This window comes from Pteropus vampyrus, unplaced genomic scaffold (genome assembly GCF_000151845.1).
Source record: "Pteropus vampyrus isolate Shadow unplaced genomic scaffold, Pvam_2.0 Scaffold23, whole genome shotgun sequence".
Taxonomy (NCBI): domain Eukaryota; kingdom Metazoa; phylum Chordata; class Mammalia; order Chiroptera; family Pteropodidae; genus Pteropus; species Pteropus vampyrus.
In genome coordinates, this window is record NW_011888804.1 from 2,579,264 (window position 1) to 2,600,438 (window position 21,175).

At 51.4% G+C, this 21,175-nt stretch overlaps 1 protein-coding gene across 1 annotated transcript in view; it reads left to right on the forward strand.

Annotated features, from left to right (window-relative positions):
* The window catches only part of CUX2 (cut like homeobox 2), a 229,497-nt gene extending 215,629 nt beyond the window's left edge, over positions 1–13,868 (forward strand). Inside the window, exons 15-20 of the mRNA XM_011356049.2 lie at positions 135–910; positions 1,651–1,810; positions 6,462–6,731; positions 7,658–7,846; positions 9,231–9,504; positions 12,926–13,868. Coding sequence (XP_011354351.1) covers positions 135–910; positions 1,651–1,810; positions 6,462–6,731; positions 7,658–7,846; positions 9,231–9,504; positions 12,926–13,727 — 2,471 coding nt within the window. The 3' untranslated portion in view covers positions 13,728–13,868. The remainder of the gene's footprint in view (positions 1–134; positions 911–1,650; positions 1,811–6,461; positions 6,732–7,657; positions 7,847–9,230; positions 9,505–12,925) is intronic.
* The last annotated feature ends 7,307 nt before the right edge of the window (positions 13,869–21,175 follow it).

A 21,175-nucleotide genomic window follows, 5' to 3' on the forward strand; every position in this document is an offset into this window, starting at 1 on the left:
CATAATTTACTTAAGCAATCCCTAGTTGGTGGACACAGAGATTGCCTCCAACATTTTGCTGGTATAAATACTGATGCTGTGAACATCTTTGCCCTGACAACGGGCCTCTGGCCACCCTGTCATCCTCTCTGCAGGTGAGCCCAAGAACTCGACAGCCCCATTGAGCATCACCAATGGCACAGCTTCTGCCAGCACCTCAGAAGACGCCATCAAGAACATTCTGGAGCAGGCGCGTCGCGAGATGCAAGCGCAGCAGCAGGCCCTGCTAGAGATGGAGGCAGGCGCCCGGGGCCGCTCAGTGCCTTCCTCGCCCCCGGAGCGGCCCTCGCTGGCAGCCACGAGCCAGAACGGGGCCCCAGCCTACGTCAAGCAGGAAAGCAGTGGTGGTGGGGGGACCAGCAGCAGCGCCACACAGACGCCCCTCACCGTCCTGTCCCCAGCCGCCTTTGTGCAGAGCATCATCCGGAAGGTCAAGTCAGAGATCGGCGATGCTGGCTACTTCGATCACCACTGGGCCTCCGACCGCGGCCTGCTCAGCCGCCCCTACGCCTCCGTCTCGCCCTCACTGTCGTCCTCCTCCAGCTACTCCAGCCAGCCCAACGGACGGGCCTGGCCCCGTGGGGACGAGGCCCCCTCAGCCCCCGAGGACGAAGTCGTCGGGGGTGAGGACGAGCCCCCCAGGGTGGGCGAGCTCAAGGCCGAGGGGGGCGTCCCTGACGCGGGCAGTGGCGGGCGGCTGGCCTACTACCCAGCATATGTGCCCCGAACGCTGAAGCCCACCGTGCCACCCCTGACCCCCGAGCAGTACGAGCTCTACATGTACCGTGAGGTGGACACGCTGGAGCTGACTCGCCAGGTCAAGGAGAAGCTAGCCAAGAACGGAATCTGCCAGAGGATCTTTGGGGAGAAGGTGAAGACAGTGGGGGTGCCACCCCAGGATGCTCAAGGCCATGGGCCCCCGGGAGGGGGGCCCCTGAGGACCAGCCTCCTGTGCCTGTGGTCCGGGAGGAAGCATGCATGAGCAAGAACAGCACAAGCAGCATTCAGACCCAGGGCCCATGACCCCAAAAGCCCTTTCCCTGTATCCAGCTGTTCCTGGGTCCTGTGGGAAGGGGGCCGTGGGCAAGGCTGGCGCTCAGTTCTGTGGTTGTTGACGCAATGAAACACTTCCGTCTGGTTAGGAACAACCACTTACCTCTCCTCCTCCAGGCTCCTCCATCCTTCCCAAGGTCCAGCCTCACAAGGGTTAAGGCTCAGCCCATTCAGGGATCTCTGATTGGTTGGTGCCCCCACGGTACCAGTGGTTGGGCAGTTTTTAATATCACCTCTCCCCATAGCAGAGGAGCAGGCAGAGGGTCAGATAAGCCCAAAGGAGGGAGAAATGACCTAAGTGGGAGACAGAGGAAGGTTTCTGGAGGAGGGAGCACTTGAGGGGTCCGAAAGTCTAGGTAGGATGTCTCCGTGTAGGCACATGGGGAGGGCAGTGCAGGGGGGTGCAGTGCAGGCACTCAACAGGCACCTGGAAACGGCAAGCGGACGGCCTCGGGAAGTGAACAGTAGTCCTTAAGGGTCTCAAGGAGAAGGAAGGGATGGAGTGGCCTGTGTCCCAGGGGCCCGCTGAGCCACCCTTCCTGCCCTGCCCGTCCCCAGGTGCTGGGCCTGTCACAAGGCAGTGTGAGTGACATGCTGTCCAGGCCGAAGCCGTGGAGCAAGCTGACACAGAAGGGCCGGGAGCCCTTCATACGCATGCAGCTGTGGCTCTCGGACCAGCTCGGCCAGGCCGTCGGCCAGCAGCCCAGCGCCTCCCAGGGTGAGTGCCCCTGGGGCCCTTTCGAGGGGGGCTGCCGGCGCCCCCAGAATGCAGAGAGCCCTCACTCTTCCCGTCTGTGCAGTGGCATGTGCGTCTGCTTTACTGTCCACATTCTCCTAGCTGGTGTCCTTACTTCCCTTTCGTCCTTCCTTCAACCAGAGGGATGCGTCTGTCGCTGACTTTAAATGTCTAGGCACCAGAGCAAGTGGAGAATACAGTTTACATGCAGAGCCCCAACATCTGGTCCCCCATCGGGTGTCGCTGACTGATACCTCCTTCCCAAGGATCCAGCATGTAGCCTCAGAATCCTTAGCACAGGGCTTTGGGCCGCTGTTATCCTTTCATTAATGATGCACGGGCGGGGTGGAATTTGGACTCTGCCTAGGTAAGGAAACAGGCCCCAAGAGCTGCCCAAAGTCACAGAGCCTTCAAGTGGAGAGATGGGTGAGGGGAGACTCCAGGGAGCCCAAGCTCTCCCCACCCCGTGACTACCAGTGGACGGGTCTGTTGGGGCCCAGGTGAGGTGCCCACTCCGGCCATAGGTGGGCACGGCATGAGGACAGGACATCTGACCTGCCAACTGAGACCAAAGAAAGACAGACAATGAGAGGCCGGACTCTGAGTCCCGGGACCTCAGCACGGCCAGCTTGCCCATCTGTAAAGTGGGGATCGGTCCCTAGGACGAAACCACATCTCAGGTTCACAGAAATGAACCAGATTAGTAACTGTCAGCAGAAATACTACCTGACACGCATAATGTCATGCAACATATGTCCCAATGATATTGTTTATTTTAGACATTAATGGCCACACACAAGACTACACATTATAGTATTAAGGCTACAAGCTTATGCATTAAAAGGAAAAAAAGCCACCAGCCTCCTGCCTGGGGATGAGGCTGCTGGGGGGGCGGGGGGGGTGGCGAGAAGTCGGAGAGGTGAGGCTCTGGCTGACTCTTTTTTTCTTTAAAAGAAATGAGATTTAAGGTCATGGGCTTGGAGAAGCGAGGGAGGACATATTTTTCTGTGTATCTCTATAGCTTTGAAATACTTTATATTAAAATTTTTCACTGAGAAACTTCTCCAACGGGCTCTTGTGGGGACCAATGCAACCATTCTAATGGTGGTGACCATTCGTCACACATGGGTGCTGAGCACATGCAACGCTTTCTTTTTCAATCCTCATGTCAGTCTCTACCAGAGGGATTATTTGTCTTCCCTGTTTTACAAAAGAAGAAGCTGAGGGTCTGAGTAGTGCAGTGACTTGCCCAAGGTCACCGGCCAGTTAATAGCAGAGCCAGGATTGGAATACAGGACTGTTAGCCATTAGGCTCCCCTGCCTCCTAGGGTACCCACCAAAGAGCCCATATCTGTAAAAGGGTCCCCCATCTTTTCTGTTGTTGTCGTGTTATATTTTAATTAATTGATTTTTTTTTATTGAGGTGCAATTCATATACCATGAAATTTACCACCTTGGCCATTTTTTAAGGTGTACAATTCAGTGGCATTTAGTACACAGTGTTATGTAACCACCACCTCTGTGTCATTCCAGGACATTTTCATCACCCCAAAAGGAAACCCCAGACCCATTAAACAGCCACTCTCACTTTCCCTTCTCCTCCCTGCCCCTGGCAGCCACCCGTCTGCTTTCCGTCTCTGTGGATTTACCTGTTCTCAGCATTCTGTATCAATGGAATCATACAATATATGGATTTCTGCGTCTGGCTGCTTTTACTTAGCATGTTTTCAAGATTCTTCTATGTCATAGCATGTGTCAGAATTTCATTCTTTTTTATGGCTGAATAATATTCTACTGTATGGATAAACTTTCTTTTGGCTGTTATGACGAATTCCGGTTTGAACATTAGTGTACGTGTTTTTTGAACATCTGTTTTCAATTCCTTTGGATCTATATCTAGGAGTGGAATTGCTGGGTCATTTGGTACTTCTGTGTTTAACTTACTGAGGAATTTCCAAACTGTTTTCCTTAATTGTTGCAGCATTTTACATTCCCAGCAGCAATATGAGGGTTTCTATTTTTCCATATCTTCATCAATACTTGCTATTCTCTGTTTTTTTTACTGTAGCCATCCTAGCGAATGTAAAGTGGTATCTCATTGTAGTATTGATTTGTACTTCTCTGATGTCTGACTGTTTCGTTTTGTTTTGTTTTTAATTTCTTTGCTGTGGAAGGATTTGAGGGAGGATAGAGTTAGATCAAGAATGATGTTCCTGGTGGAAGAAACAGCACAAGCCAAGGCTGGGAGGCAGGATCATACACGGTTTGGCAAGGGAAGTGAGTGCAGGTGAGGGTGGGCACCTTGTGTCCTGCTCACCCAAAGACCAGGAAGCCAGGGCCTCAGGTTTACAGAAGCAGAGATGCGAGTGGTAGCTGCTGGCCCCAGGGGGCAGGTGGTGGCTGATCCAACCAAGGGCCCCATCACCACCACATGTCCAGAACCTAGAGGCAGGAGAGTGATCCATTGCCCACAAGGTCCCACATTGTGTGGCCTCAGGGATGGGTCTGGACCTTGCCCAGCCACCCTTTTGTCCACAACCCCTTCACACCAGCCACTAGGCAGGGATTGGTGCTGGAGGCCCTGACATCTGCGGAGTTGCGGGTGAGCCGGATGCCGGGGGAGGGTTATAAGCATGCCCTCACCTTGCCATGCCAGCTGCCTGCCACAGGCCCCAGTTAATTAACCAGCCTGCTTAGCGATGCCCACAGCGGCTGACATCAGTATTCCAGGCACTTCTGTCTGAAGCTTCGCAGAATTCTCAAGCAGTTAAGGAAGGCTTGCTCCACGCACAATCCGTCTCTCTCCCCAGCATTGTCTCCCCAGCCCTCGTCTTTCTCACAGCGTCTCTTTGTCTCATCTCTCTCTCCTCTCCACCTCCCTCTTCCCTGTCCCTCTCGCTCACGCTGCGCCTCCCTCACCATCATCTTCTACCTCTGCTCGCTCTCTCCCTATCACTCCCTCTCTCCTTCCATCTCTCCTTCCCTGTCTGTCTATCATGACCATCCAGCCCGTTTGCCCAGGACCTGGGACTTCCTGTACTAAAACCTGGAAAGTCCCAGGCAGACCAAGACCAACTGGTCACCCTGCTCTCTCAGCTCTGCCTCCTCCCACACCCCTGCCCAGCGCCACTCACTCAAGCCCCAGGTCTCAGTGGGACCCAGCCCCAGCCAACCTGACTGTTCACATTCGACCTCCCAGCACTTTATGATTATTAGTCCATTCCTCCAGAGAGTGTTGGTTTCTGAATCTTTCAGTAATTTTGTCAGAAGCAGTCCTAGAGTAGTAGTCAGAAGAAGCCAATATTCTGCTGGGGGGTAGGGTCGGGGGTTGATTTCAGGCTCCTATCTGGTTGTATCTCTATCTTTTCATCCTGTTCCCTCTCTGGCTGGAAACCTGGCCCGTTACATGGGGATGCAGTGCAGATAGTTTTCTAAGAGGCACATGCCTTCATAGACCTTCCCTTCTCCTCCAGCTGAGCCCAGCCCCCCACCCCACCAGCATCTGGTAGACACTTGAAACAGCCTCTTGTTTTCCCAGGCTGGCCCTTCCCCGCCAGCTTTGTGTCTGTGCTGGTAACAGTGACGGGACGTGTGCACGTCAGCTCCAGCATCACAGAGCTGCCACCTAGATATCCAGGATCAGCCAGTTTGGGGGCAGGTGGGACCATAGAGTCCTCAAAACCCCAGACATGGGCCGGCAGCCACACGTGACTGCGACACACTACTCAGAACTTTGAGGCTTCGCTTCGCCCCTTTCAGGGGAATCGGGTCCTGGCCGAAATGCGTTCACTTGACAGATGCCGGCCCATCACCTCCTGCCTCCCCAGGCCCTGAGGACTCACCAATGACTAATGTGTGGTCTCTGCCTTATAGGGGCTCGTAATCGGTGGATGACCGGGCAGTGTTGAGTGTAAGCAGACCTGAACTCCAGTCCTGATTTTGCCACTAGTCACTGTGTGACCATGGGCACATATTTTGAACCTCTCTGAGCTTCAGTTGTCTCATCTGTAAAATGGGATGACCTAGTACCTTCCTCCTAGACATGTTTTTTGGTGACTTAAGATCGTAGGTGTAAACACTAACACTATACTGGTCACGTAGTAGATGCTCAATAAAAGGAAGCTTTATTAATGATGATCATCATCATCATATCTCGTAAGGAAGCAGTCTGGCACAAACAAATTATAGTAAAGCCAGTCATTTCATAAACTGGCTCAGTTTGACTGATGCTTTGCTCGTGACTAGATTCAGGCCGTGAACTTTGGGCAGAAATATCACAGAAGCAATGCTGCATTCTTCTCAGTACGTTGTATCAGGAGGCACCAGTTGTTGATTTGTCCCATGATTGGTGATATAAACTTTGCTCACTTGGTTAAGGTGATATCTGCCAGTTATCTCTACTGTAAAGTTACTATTTTTTCCTTTCTAATAAGTATCTCGTGAGGAGATGCTCTGTGACTATGTAAACTTTCATCTACTGATTTTGCCACCAGGATGATCCCTGCCTGACATACTATGGTGCTCGCAAAATGGGTTTTTACCAGCTCTTGGCTCTAACACACAAGCCTGCCCAAGCCTTATGTGGCTATGCCAGATTTGGTAACCAGCTTCTCTGTCTCTCTGTGGCCCACAGCCAGTCCCACGGAACCGAGGTCCTCTCCATCCCCACCCCCTAGCCCCACGGAGCCTGAGAAGAGCTCCCAGGAGCCGTTGAGCTTGGCACTGGAGAGCAGCAAGGAGAACCAGCAGCCAGATGGACGCTCCAGCTCTTCACTGAGTGGGAAGATATACTTGGGCAGCCAAGCCACAGGGGGCATCCAGGAGATTGTGGCCATGTCCCCTGAACTGGACACATACTCTATCACCAAGAGGGTCAAAGAGGTCCTCACAGACAATAACCTAGGTACAGGGCGCTGGGAATTGGGAGTGCTCCCGCCCACCCTGGTTGGCTCCTACTCACCTTGAGAAAAGCGCCCACAGGGAGATCCCAGGGGTCTAGCCTGAAGGTGCCAGTCAGCCCTGGAGCACTCAGGACCCTCTAGGAGGCATCTAACTCTGACTTGGGGCCCCAGAGAGTTAAAATAAGTTAAAAAGTGAATAAATAACCGCCCCCCAAACCTAATCACAAACTACAGTTTTACGTTTCTTTGACACTTTCTGAACACGTACAAGAATATACAGTAGTTTCTTTTCTATGTAGATGAAATTGCACACATATACATAGTGTCCTACAACCTGCTCTTTAAAAATTAACACTTTTTCTGGACACCCACATTAAAATAATTAGACCACCTGCATTCTTTTTCACTGTTGCAAAGTGTTTCAGGCCATGGATGCCCTACATTTTTTTACCCAACTGATGGGCATTTTGGTCGTTTCCAATTTCCTGCCGCCTCAGAAAATGTGTCTGGATGCGTCTTCGTGCCCTTGGGCAAGTACAACTGGAGGGCAAATCCCAGTGGAATTGCTGAATAAGAGAATATGCACAGTGAAATTTTGATAGAATCTGTCAAATTACTATCTAATGAGGTGATACTAATTTGTGCACATGAAGTTTGCTGACAATTTCAGAGATCACATAGGAGGAAGAACATCTAAATAGTGAAAGCATTTTTCTTGGTAGCTGTCTGGCCTCCCCCAACCCCTATCTCCTATTTTGCAGAAAGGCCCCTTCTAGATCCACGCTGGGTGTGGGTTCCCCCAGCCCCCGTGTCTGAATTAGTGGAGACATCCTAAGTTCTCCCCCTCCACTTCCCCCATTTCTTGTCTCTCCTGAGAGCACCTCTGCCCAGCTGGGGGTAACAGGTGGCCTTCCTCCTCTGTCCCCAGGGCAGCGGCTGTTTGGGGAGAGCATCCTGGGCCTGACACAGGGCTCCGTTTCCGACCTGCTGTCCCGGCCCAAACCCTGGCACAAGCTGAGCCTGAAGGGGCGGGAGCCCTTTGTGCGCATGCAGCTCTGGCTCAGTGACCCCCATAACGTGGAGAAGCTGAGGGACATGAAGAAGCTGGAGAAGAAAGGTGAGCACTGGGTCCTCCAGGTCTGGCCTCGGGTTTTCCCAGGGAACCATACCTAGTTGTAACCCAGATAAACCCAGGGCCCAGTAGTCCAGTCTCAGCCTGGTGTGGAGCTGCAAGAAATAGTCATCCCACAGAATATAATCGAAAGCAATTAGAATATTTACTATTTCTCCCATCTCTCTCAGCATCCTTCAACACACTCATAGCTACTTTATTAAAGTCTTTTACCAACCCATTACATGCTCCCCTCTTTGATACTTCCATCCTCCGTTATCAGCTCCCTGATATATAATATAGATATCAATAAGTAGATGTAGATATATAATACATCTATATCTTTTCCCCATTACCCAGATTCTACACAACAAAGCACAGAATTGACCCAGCAGACAAGACTCCCGGGGTAGTGGGGATAAGGAGATTGCCAATTCTTACATTGTCCAATATTATCTTTTGCCCCTGAAAAAGTGAGCTGACACTGAGCCCCAGCTGTGTGCCCACACAATCTCATGCTGTGCATCAGGGGTTCCTTGACCTCAGAAAGCTCAGGGTCAAGTCGGAAAATGAGATACAAGGAGTTGAAAAGTTCTCATCCAGAGCACCCAGGCAGTTCATGAGGAGAGCCCAGAGTCAGGCCAGGCTGAGGGGCACATGGAGCAGGGCCAAGGCTGGGCTCTTGGCATCAGACAGCCTTGCAGTTGAGAACTTGGCCTGCCACTTCCCAGGCATGTGACCTTTAATAAGTTACTTCCCCTTTCTGCCTCATTCTGCTTCATCCAAAATTAACAATTGGTAGCATCTAAGGGTGTTGCCGTGAGGATTAAATGAGACCCTAATACCTTACATCCTCACTTCTGATATAGGCTTTTTTTTTCCTTCACATTTTGATAATTTGAGGTTGACATGCATCATGCAATGACTGAATTTGTTTAATGTCCTGCCCCTGCCCCCAACAAGACTAGTGAATTTCAGAGACACTTCTGTCAATCAAGAGAATGCCTCATAGCGCCCTTCTCTGATTACTTACTACCTTTGAGGTGCGCTGCTAAGCCACCTCCATGTTAACACTTTGGGTGCTAGAGACCAGATTTCAGAGGCCGGCACGGACCCTCAGGTGTGGGCAGGTGAGCATCTCAGTGGAGGGATTGAGAGGATGTGGAAGGAGAGCGAGGAGAGAGAAAAGGATGAGACTGGGAGCAGGCTCCCGAGTTTGGGGCGCAGAGAGCTCCGAGGCGGGGTTACTGATGTCAGGTTCAGCTCCTTGAGCGTGCCCAGCTCATGCCCCTGCCACCCCTGCTGCCCCTGGGGCACGGGGTGGAGGCAGCAATGGGCCCCTGGTCGGGCCCCTCTCAGCCCTCCCTCCCTCCTCCCCTGCACGCCCCAGCCTACCTGAAGCGCAGGTATGGCCTCATCAGCACTGGCTCGGACAGCGAGTCTCCAGCCACCCGCTCCGAGTGCCCCAGCCCTTGCCTGCAGCCCCAGGACCTGAGCCTCCTGCAAATCAAGAAGCCTCGCGTGGTGCTGGCGCCCGAGGAGAAGGAGGCGCTGAGGAAGGCCTACCAGCTGGAGCCCTACCCCTCCCAGCAGACCATCGAGCTCCTCTCCTTCCAGCTCAACCTCAAGACCAACACCGTCATCAACTGGTTCCACAACTACAGGTGGGCCTACTGGGGATGGCCACTGGGAGTGGGCAGGGTCTTGGCTGGTGCCCCTTCCCCATCCTAGGGCCTGGAGGGAGCCCAGACTGGCTTCTGGGAGATGGAGAGACCGTATTGCATGGGTGTTTAGATTTACAATATAAGCAAGCCATGATGTCAATCCAAGCTCCACCCTTTCCAGCCATGAGACCCTGAGCAAGTCACTTCACCTCCCTGCGCCTCAGTCTTCTAACCTATAAAATAGCAGTCATGGGATCCACTTCACAGAGTTGTCCTGAGGATCTGATGGGCTAACATGTTTACATAAAATACCTGGCACGTAGTATGTGGTGGGTGTTGATGTTACTGTTGTCACTATCTTTATTACGACTTCCCCAGCTTGCTCTGCATCTGCCTCTGTGAGGGGCGGGAAATGGTGCTTGGGGCACAGGCCTGAGGAACCCTAATGTCCCACTGAGCCTCATGTCAGAGCCCTGATCCTGGGCTCTTGGCCTCTCCCACTCCCAAGGCCAGAGGAAAGCCTTCTGGCAGCCCCTTGGGGAGCGGTGTTTCCTGTTTCTCTGGCTGCTTCTTCCCACTCATCAGGCCCCAGTCTTGGTCACTGGCTTGCACTGGGCTGGGCTTCCTGGGAGTGTGCTAGCGTCATTGGCTGGGTCCTACAGGACCCACGGAGACTGCAGAGATGCTTCCTGAGGCCGGCCGAGAGCTCTGTGGAGAAGGTTGGATGGGATTCCAGGGACCGTCGCTGAGGTGTCCCCACCAAGCTTCCTGAGCACAAATATCTCTGGTGTCTGTGTGGTAGTGCAGAGGAGAGTCCGTCCACGTACTCCAGAGACAGAGACGAGGTCTCTTAATCCCCAGGAGAGAAGAGAGGGAGGAGCCTGGAAGGGTGGAAGGCTTGAAATCTCCTTTCTCCACAGCCCAGGCATGGGCATCACACAGACCTGAGTTCAAGTCCCACCTTGGCTGTGTGTTCTTGAGCTAGTCACTGTACCTCTCTGAGTCTCAGCCCTATTTTACAGATAAAGAACCTAATCCCCAACGATGCTGAATGGATAGAATGAAAAACTTGAGGCATAAACGCATTTTAAAATATTGCTTATTACCTGGCTCAGACCCAGAGCCTGCCAAACATCAAATGACATAAGTCCCTAAAGCCTCATGTCCTCCTTCCCTCCGGGGGGATATAGTGATTTCCTCTCCCCTCTTGTTCCCCACAGGAACTGAGCACTCCATTATTACCCAGCATATTTACTCAACAAATATTTGCCATGTATGTCCAGTGAGCCAGGGTCTAGAGATACAGGGGTTCGGAGCCAACATCCCTGCCCTTAGGGAATATAAAATCACGAACCAGATAATGTCACTACAACCTAATAAATGCTGTAAAACAGGGAGGACTAGGGACTGAGGGAAAGAGAGTTCTGCCTAGAGAAGACTTCACAGAAGAGGGGGCGTTTGAGCTGAGTTTGGAAGGATGAATAGGAGTTTGCACCGAGGAGCAAAGAGAGCTGCACTCCCAAAAGAAACCACTCTCAAAGAGTTATAATTATAAAAGAATACATTATTTCATTTGATGATTATTTATTGAGCACCTACTCTGTACCAGGCACCAAAGCGAACAAGACAAAGTTCTCGCCCTTAGCATCTCTTACAGACCAGCAGGGAGGGTCACTATTAGACAACTACTCATGTTAATGTGTCATTAGAAACTACAGTGAGCTCTGGGAAAGGTGAACAGGAGGATGTTTGGAGAAAAAATTACCAGGGTGGCTCTGCTATAAATTTGAGAATCAAGAATTGCAAGGACTGATTTGTACTATGGTGTGAATGACTATTAGCCTATATTTATACTTGATCTACAGTTTGGAAGTTCTGATGATGGAATTTCAGGCATTGTGCCATCCTAAACCCCCTCAAATCTCACCTCAGGGAAACATTAAGGCTGCCCTTCTGGAGGGGACTAAGGGAGACAGCAGAGTTCCCAGAAGGTGAGCAAGGCCACTTTTGGTGGGACTGGGGACTGAGAGAGAGGAGTGAACTAGATGACCCCTCGCAATCCCTCTAGGCTCGGGGTCCTGGGATGGATCCCTATCTCCTACCTGGGCAGAAGAGCATAGCCAGACTACTAGCTTCAGAGCCTAGCCGTACTACTTTCTAGCTCTGTGACGTCTCTAAGCCTTGTCTCGTTTATTAATGCGAATGAGACTAGTATCTCCTTCATAAGGTTCTTATAAAAAATAAATGAAATAATCTGCAAAAAAGTAATTGCTCCGGTGCCGGGTACATGATCAGCATCCATTACTGTGATGTTTATAGTTATCATTATTAGTATTATATATCATAACAGGTACTCTATTAATATAAATGGGTAGAGGGCTACAGCACTGGAGATGCTGAGGAAGCTCTGTCACTCTGTGACCGTGGATGAGTCATTTGACCTCTCTGGACCTCATTTGCTATTAGGAAAGTAATTGGTGGGCCGAGACCCATTCCTGGCCCTTCCTGCTCCAAAACAACGTGTGTGAGTAAGTTGTCCTCCAAAAGCAGGGTAGCTATTGAAGAGAAGAGAGAATGGGTTCTGGACTTGAATTCGGGGTACCCAGGCCTGAGTCCCAGCTTTGCCCCTGTGTGCTGTGGTGACCTGGACAAGTCATTCTCTGTGCCTCGGTTTCCCCTCTGGGCCAGTGTCCCTCCAGGAAAGAAGCAGGGAGTTGTTGCAACAAACCAGATTTGGGTTTGACTTTGAGAAATGCTCTAGGATGGTGCTGTCCAACAGAAATATAATGCAAGGCACATGTGTGATTTTAAATTTTCTAGTAGCCACGTTAAAAAAGATAAACAGATTACTCATTGTAGTAGTATATTTTATTTAGCCCATATACATAGCCCATATATAGTATGTACATATATAACAATTTCAACATATAATCAAAATTAAAACTTTATTAATGAGAACTTTTACATATTTTTTGTATTAAGCCTTCAAAATCTGATGTGGATTTTTCCTTATATCACATCTCAATTCGAACTAGCCACATTTCAAATGCTCAAGAGCCACATGTGGCCAGTGGCTCTTGTGCAGGAGCTGTACTGGACAGTTCAGGTCTGGATCAGGAGCTTTGGAGTCCTGCAGTCTTGAGTTTAAGTCCTGGCTCTGCCACTTGACTGGCGGTGTGACCTTAGACAAGTGACTTAATATCTCTGAGACTTGTTTCTTCCTCTATGAAATGGGCACAAGAATAGCACCCACCTCGTGGGGTTGTTGAGAGGACTTACCAAAATGCTGCATGTGAAGAAGCTTAGCGCCTAGGGAGCCCCTAGGGAAGTGGGCGGGGTCAAAGTGCCGCCCATGTGGATTGAGTCCAGGGTTAGCCGGGGCCCCTGTCCAGCCCCTTGCTCACCGCCGTCTCTGCCCCAGGTCCCGGATGCGCCGGGAGATGTTGGTGGAGGGGACCCAAGACGAACCAGACCTCGACCCCAGTGGGGGTCCTGGCATGCTACCGCCAGGCCACTCCCACCCAGACCCCATCCCACAGAGCCCCGACTCCGAGGCTGAGGACCAGAAGCCTACCGTGAAGGAACTGGAGATTCAAGAGGGGCCAGAGGAGAGCACCACACCCCTGGCTGCCCAGGACAAGGCCCAAGTGAGGATTAAGCAGGAACAGACCGAAGAGGATGCTGAGGAAGAGGCAGACAGCCAGCCCCAGGACTCGGGGGAGCTGGACAAAGACCAAGGTTGCCCCAAGGAGATGCACCCCAACCCTCCGGGTAGCGATGAACTCCCAAAAGCGGCCCCAGGACCCCTTCTCCCAGGCGGGACCACCCCAGACTGCCCGTCATTACAGCCTCCGCAGGAGAGCCGCGGTAGAGAGAGGCGACACCCGGACCCCCTAAGTTTTAAGTCAGCCTCGGAGTCCTCGCGCTGCAGCCTGGAGGTGTCCCTGAACTCACCCTCGGCCGCCTCTTCGCCGGGCCTCATGATGTCTGTGTCACCTGTACCCTCTTCCTCAGCTCCCATCTCCCCATCCCCACCTGGCACCCTCCCTGCCAGAGTGCCGAGCGCCAGCCCCACTGCCGACACGGCCGGGGCCTTGCACCCCAGCGCCAAGGTGAACCCCAACTTGCAGCGGCGGCACGAGAAGATGGCCAACCTGAACAGCATCATCTACCGGCTAGAGAGGGCTGCCAGCCGGGAGGAGGCCCTGGAGTGGGAGTTCTGAAGGCGGCGCGGGGCACAGGGGCGGGGGGCCTGCCTGGGCAGCTACCCTCTTCCACTCACTCCCGGGAGGGAGGAGCTCAGCCGTCAGACTGGACAGCAGCGTTATGCCGCTTACGTCTCTTGCTGTGATGCTAGTTCTATAAGTCGTGAGTGAGCCGTGGGGCAGACACCCCTGCCTCCTCTTTTTGGCACCCCCTGCCCCACGAAGCCCCCTCTTTTCCATCCTGGCCTCTCTACAAGAGGCAGAAGCAAAGAGGCGCCGCATTTTCACCTGGAATGTCCAAACTCTTTTAGAAAAATAAATAAATATTTATAGACCTCTTTTAGATATTTTAATAAAGGATCCTTTGGAATTTATCCCAGCCGATGCTGTTTTGATATTACAGAGAGTTATAATATCAGGATGCTGTCACAACTGTTGCGAAGTATACACTGAAGTTGTGTCGTTTTTGCCACTAGATGAGATTAAAAGAAGACAATTGTTCAAAGCCATCACAAAACACTATAAAACTGACCAAAATTTAGATAACCTTTGAACCGCGGTTTTTTTCCACGTCTGTCTCTGAGACACAGTGCACTGCTACTGCCCTTCCAGAAACCGTGCTGAAAAGAGAAAGTCCAGAAGACTCTAAATGAAAACCTCGATGCTGATGCCCTGATGCCGTTGCAGATGTTTCATTCTGGCGGTCTGTTCTGCAACCTCGACAGCAGGGAATGTCCTGTGCCCTTGTAAGTGTTGCAGAGATGCGGGCTGTGGCCAGTCTGAGATGTAACATGGTACAGAGCAAACTGCCTACACTCCCTCCCGTCAGAAACCTGTGGGCTGCGGAGGCTAGACATCTGTCTCATCTGTCCGTAGACAAGATGTGTTTCCAGGTCCTTTGGAAAGCCAGGCATGGGGGCAGGTGATTGGAGCCAGAGTGACCCCATTCTCCAACCCGAGTCGTGGCCACAGTGCAGGAAGTTTCCCCACTGGTTTTCCAGAGCGGGACTGTGGCCACCATCTTTTCCCCTCCTTATGTGTTAAGAAAATAACAGCATTGGTCACCCCATAAGTTCCCAGCTCAGCACCCAGCACCAAAAAGTAGATTCATCCCACGAGAGACCCTGACTCCCCTTATCATCTCTCTCGAGTGGACCCTGGTGCCGCTTCTGGAAGGCATCTGTGACTTCAAGTCAGTGCAGAACAGTCGCGAAGGTTGAGTTCATCACAGCATGAGCACCAGACCCCAGTCTCCAGGTCCACGCTCCTGCCTTCCAACACATGACCTTTTGGGGAGCAAAGACTCAACCCCCCAACTCAGAGAAGCCCTTCCTGCAGCATCTTCATTGTCATGGCTGATGGGGGAGAGTTCCCGACTTGGATGGAATGACCACCATATCGGTTGTTGAATCTCTCCTGTTTTGTTTTGTTTTCCTTTTTCAAATTCTCTGTGGGGAGGCTGGATTGGGTGACTCCCCAGCTGCATCCAGAATGAAAATGAAAGGGTGCCCATCATTGGTGCCAGTCTAGTACCAGGGAGAGAAATGGCTGATGGAGGTTTCGAGGATGCAGCAAGCATTTTGAAACCAGGCTGGTGAAACCAGTGACCAGAAGGAGATAGTTGAGGGCCGTTCCAGAAATCTCAACTCTCATGCACCCAGCCCAGGCTGCAGTCTCCACACCAGTCAATGAAGAACAGTGCAAACCCTGCAGGAAAACCTCCTTTTCCATACACCCAGGCTATGCATTGAAGAGTTTTCCACTGTATACATTTTTATCCAGAGGAAGGTATTTTTATATTTTGACAATAGGAAACAGTGACCAATTTTCAGAGTCATCAAATCTGGAACAAACAGAACATCTCCTTTTAGCCACCACCGCCCTGTCGCAATTAAGACAACCGTGGGGAAACACGTCACTTTTTACTGTTGAAACCCACACTCCATTGAAATCCAGGCTTACGCGCAGACTACGATCCTTACAGAACTAAATCTGGCTTTTGCGTGACGGGATTTGATTCAGCACTTAGTATAGTCTTTGGAACACAGAAATCCTGTTGTACGTAAAGCTAGCGGACCCATGAGCAACTTGGTCAGGGTCACGTCCTATAACGGTAAAAACAAAAACCCAGAAAACTGTTTCTATGAGAGATTGTTGAACTTTGTTTAAAATTTAAAAAAAAGAACACGTTCTGTAAACGCGTCGCTCAATACAGAATTGTATAATAATGTTTGCGTGTCCTGCTTGCTTTGTTTTGGAGCTGGCGTGCAAATTGGGGGTCAAATCTGGCCCTGAGAGGTGTTTTACAAAATGGTGTTTTTAAAAACTGGTTTTTGAATTAGTTTGCCACTGTTAAAATATGGAGGTTGTCACCTAAAAATAACCCGCTTCTCTGGAAAAACCGTAAGATCTGTCCACACCCAGCCCACCTTCCAAGGTGACAACAGCCAGCCGAGAGTGGCTGCCCCCTTTGGACAAGATACATGCCAGAAACATGCCTGCGATTTGCCTCGGGCCTCGCCTGTGCCACCTGCCCGGGTTCTGTGGACATCTCAGTTGGCGACTGTGCTGTGGGCTCCAGCGAAGGAAGATGGACGGGTTGGAACCAGTGTTCCCACTGAGTACGGCGGGGCGGAGGCGGCTTAGCCGCCAGGGCCTGGTACTAAGAATCCAGGATCGCGCCCAGCGCCCAAATCCCTGGCCACAGACTGTGTCCCTAAGACCAACCAGTATGCAAGCTCTGCCCACCTCAGTGGAATGTGTGGGTGTCGGGGGGCCCCTGGCCTCCTGCTCAGAAAGTGCCCAGAGGTGGTGGCCAACACAGCAGCGCCCCTCTCACGGCTGTATAACTAGAGCCTCAGTTTTCCCATCAGTAAAATGGGGGTGTTTCGGCGGCCAGGTCATCGTGAGGGCTAGTCATGCATGTAAGACGCAGAAGACTGTGTGGCACATCATGGCTTGGTTTTACTGTTACTATGAGCAGGGTTTGGGCTCTTTCAACCCATGGTGGTGAGTCTCTCTGTGCATCAAGCTGCAGGTTTGTTTTTCTTTAATGTCCAAAAATTCCCCGAAGCAGCATTAAACATTACTCACCCATGAGCTATGGCATCCCGAGACAGACCTTCCTCTTTATCTGGAAACCTTCCAATTTCCCCAGTTTTTCCACACATCTTTGCAGTGGGAATTAAATGATTAATTACCTCCTCCCTTGGTTAGGAAAACTAATTGCTCTAAACCCAGCAGGACAGTCCCCTGGGATGCCTGAGCATCCCATCAAGCAGGGGAGAGTAGTGGCAGGTAGGGGCCAAGGCCCCATCCATCCTGGAGGTCCCAAGCCAGCCATGCAGGGTGACATTTCAGGCAGGCCCAGCCTTTGCTCAGAGCGGGGGAGGAGAAGGGTGGGAGTCAGGAGCTCAGGGCCTGAAACAAGCTGCCTGGTTTCCACCCCAGGTCTGCCTGTTGGAGCCATGTGACTGTGAGCAAATGCCTAAGCTTTTCCTGTGCCTCAGTTTTCCAAGCCATCAAGTAAGGAATGATAGTAATGGCACCTTCCTTATAAGGTGGCTGTGACAATTCAAATTAAGTAAAGCCAGGGACTGGCCCTTAGGACCCTCAGCTCAAAGCTCTGGAGACGATCAACAGTCAGAAATCCCCAGGATGTGGCCCCATGGTGTAGGTAGAATAGAGAACTGAGTTGGGGGCAATTTGGCAACTGTTCATCTAGGTGGTAAGTGTATAGAGTACATCCTGTGTGCTCAGTGCTTCGAGAGCAGAAACACGGGGGACCATGAAGTCCAACAGAAGGTAGAATTTGAGGTGGGGGTAGAGGGAGAAAGAGGAACAAGGGCCGGATCCTGAACCCCCTTGGGACATGGTAGGAAATACAGCTTTCTCCTGAGGGCACTGGGGAGCCATGGAGGGTGCAGGCAGGGGGTTGCTGTGGTCATACTTGCTCTTTTAGGAGGTTAGGGGATTCTGTCTACCAGAGGAGAGTGGCAGGGCCCATTCCCACCATAGGCTCTGACCCCTCAGGCCTCTGTGGTCCTTGCTTCCCATCCCTGCCCTCCTTTTTCTCCCATTTAGGCTTGGATTGGGCCAGCAGCCCCACCTCTCATCACCTCCTGGTGAATGGAAAAGCAGACCTCACTTGGTTAATTGGCCCATGTTAATATAAGAAACCTATACAGAAATTTTATAAGAGTTTATCTGAGCCAAGCTGAAGACATGTGCCAGGGGTATTACTTCTGGTATTTCAAAGGTGTGTTAGCCTAGATGCACGAAAACAATGGACAGGGCTGGCTTTAAAAGTTTCACTAAAGAAGTTAGAGGCCTGGGGCTTGGCTACCACCATGACCTGCCCAGTTAAGAATTGATGATCAGATCACCCTGTGAGGTTACTTTCAATAGAACCCCCCATTTTTTGGTCCACACCCATGATCACTGGGGCAGCTATTCTAGAGATCGTTCTGAAAGCCAGGCTCCCAAGACCCAAAGCACGAGGTGTGTGTTGCTCTAGAAACTGGGCTGCCTTTGCAGGCACCCGGAGGCTGAAGCCACCCCTCCTAACCCAAGGGCAGTGCTGGCCAAGGTGACTCCTCACGCAGGTCTGTTTCCTTATCTGCCACAATGAGGGATAAAACAGTTGATCTCTTTAATGGTCTGTGACCTTCTCTAGCCTCCTAGGGTGCAGTTGTTAAAAAGCACTGGCTTTGAACTCAGCCAGGCCTGGGTTTGATTCTCTACTGTCAGGTAATTTAAGGCCCTTCAATGAGACTTAGTTTCCTTATCTGTAAAATGGACAGGATCATAATAGTATCTACCTGTATTTGGTGTCTATTACCGCATAGCAAAGCCAAAAATGCCAAAACGTAGTGGCTTCGAGCACTAACACTTTATCTCTCAACAGTCTCTGTGGGTCAGGAATCTGGGAGTGGTTTGACTGTTTCTGACTCCAGGGTCTCTTGTGAGGTTGAGCTGTTAGCTAAGGCGGAGGGCGGTTCTGCAGCTGGAGAACCTGCTTCCAGGATGGCACGCTCACGTGGCTGGCTGTTGGTGTGGCACCTCAGCGTCTCTGCGAGCGGCCCTCTCCACGGGCCTGCTTGAGTGTCCTCACAATGTGGCAGAGGCTGCAGTGTCTTCTGTGACCTAGATTTGGAAGCTCTACTGTTGCCTCCACAGTACCCTGGTGTCCACACAGGCCTGCCCTGACTCAGTGTGAGAAGGGACTACAGTGTGGGACACCAGGGCCGGGATCGCCTGAGGCCATCTGGGAAGCTGGCAACCACACTGCCTTATAACTTTTTTTGAACATTAGGGAGCATTTCTTAATTCGTGGTCCTCAAGTCCCTTGTTTCCTACTCAAAATGCAGCTTCTGGGCCCTAACCTACCAACCCGTAATTTCCTGGAGCAGGGCCCGGGGATCTGCATGTTTAAGAAGTATCCCAGAAGACAAGACATCATCGTTCCCAGTAAATGGGAGGCAATTCTAATTCCTTTGTTTGGCCCCACCCGATGTGCCAGGCCCGGGAGAGGATGCTGTGAAAACGAGAATGGAGGTATAAGACAGATACTCACTGGGTGGTTTGGCGTAGTCAGGAACTGTCGGGTTAAAAGAAATCGTGACCCACTTAAAGATGTGTGAACGGCTTACTGAGGGTCCAGGAACACCTGGCGAAGTTTGAAGGCAGGATGTTCAGCCAGGCTTTGGGAAACGGCGCACCCTGTCTTGACCTGTTCCTTCTCTAAGGCCACCTCAGACCTAACTTAGTCTGTTTCCCCCAGATTCAAAATTCCCAGGACCCTGATTGCTCAGCTTGTGTCTTGGGACCAACTCCTGCCCAAGCAGCTGTAGACAAGGAGGGATCACGTGAGCTGAGGGGCAGAGGAAGCGGTGATTACCGTCTCTGTGCCAGGTACTGTGCCAGGCCCTGCGGGGAACAGGGGAGGCCGACCTGGTCCCCGCTCTCCAGGAGCTGCAGTCTTAGAGGGCCTGGGTGCGCTGCTCCAGGAGTTCTGAGCCCACAGCCAGAGACACAATGACAACTGGACAGTGAAGAGAGAGCAGTGGCAGCCGCGGCCCCAAGTGTGGGCAGACCGAGCTTGACCCATCTGTCAGGAGCGGGCGACTGTTTTGAAACCCTGAGACAAAAACAGTTCATGGGCCCACCTTTTAAAAAGTCTCCATCAGAAAATGCAAAATCTGTAGCTGGGCTCGAGCACTTAGTTTACCACACAGAAGAGTTTCCTTTTGGATACCCCGATTTTAGAAATTGGGACAAGTAGCTGGGCCTTTTGCATAACAAAGTTTGTGTAAGGTGATGTAAGGTGATCTGGGGAGTGGACCACTGGCCCCAGATCTAGCCCCAGAGTAGGGACAAAACAGTCCTGTTTAGGAACACACGGTGCAGGCGCAGAAGTGGGCAGGGGGAAGTGCTGCTCTTTGAATATCTGTTCAGTCTTTTGAAACAGGAGAGGTAGAAGGCTTCCATGGAAAGGATGAGAAGTAGTGGCCCGTTTACTGTCCTAGCCCTAACCTTCACCCTACTGAGCTGATGACAGCCCTGCAGTTGGTCACCCAGAGCCATGCTACTTAGAGGGAGCAGCTACATTCACTCAAGCTTATCCATTAGGAAGACTCTGGCTGTAAATAACAAAAAAGTCTCTCTTAAAACTTTAAACAAGGTCATTTATTACCTCAAATAACAAGACGTTGTTAGGGCAGGTTCCTGGGTCCATTCAGCGGTTCAAGGATATTTTCAAGTGTGTGCTAAACTCAGCAGGGGATACGTCCCTTAGAGCAGCCTATTTCATGATCACCAGATGGCTGCCATAGCTCCAGGCATCAGATATAACTTCACTCAAGAGCTCTTCATCATGTCTCTTTTTAGAAGCAAAAAGAGCTTCCACTAACATCATATTGGCCAAAATTGGGTTACACAGCTACTGAGCAGCTAAGTTTATTTAGCAAATCCCTACAAGTCAGATGGGAACAGCACGACTGGTAGAATTTGACCAGCCTTTTAGGCCGGATAGACGTCGGGCAGCCAGCAACATAACTTCTTGCCTGATTGCCCCTCTTGAGGTTCTCATACCCTATCTCAAGTAGCTTCTTAGAATGTTCCTTCTGAACACACACAGTATCCCCCAAAGACCGTTTGGGTGAAAACAATTTTCTCCACTTTGTCATGCTGCTGGGATGTTTTAGTCATCCTTAGACACGTGCCCTGAACAGCTCTTGATGGTCAAGAAGAAACACGACACGTTCGCAGGGGAAGGCACAACACTTCCTTACCGACCAGCTTGTCTCCCCTCCCCGTCTTAGTTGAAATCATGGAAGCGTTTCAGCCCCAAGAAGCCCGGCAGCTGAGGGCATACCTGTGACTCTCCCTCTTGGGGCTGTCTCTGTTGTTTCCCTCATTCTATGCCCTGCGGTGGCTGTGGTCACGAATGCCAGAGGCAGTGCTCT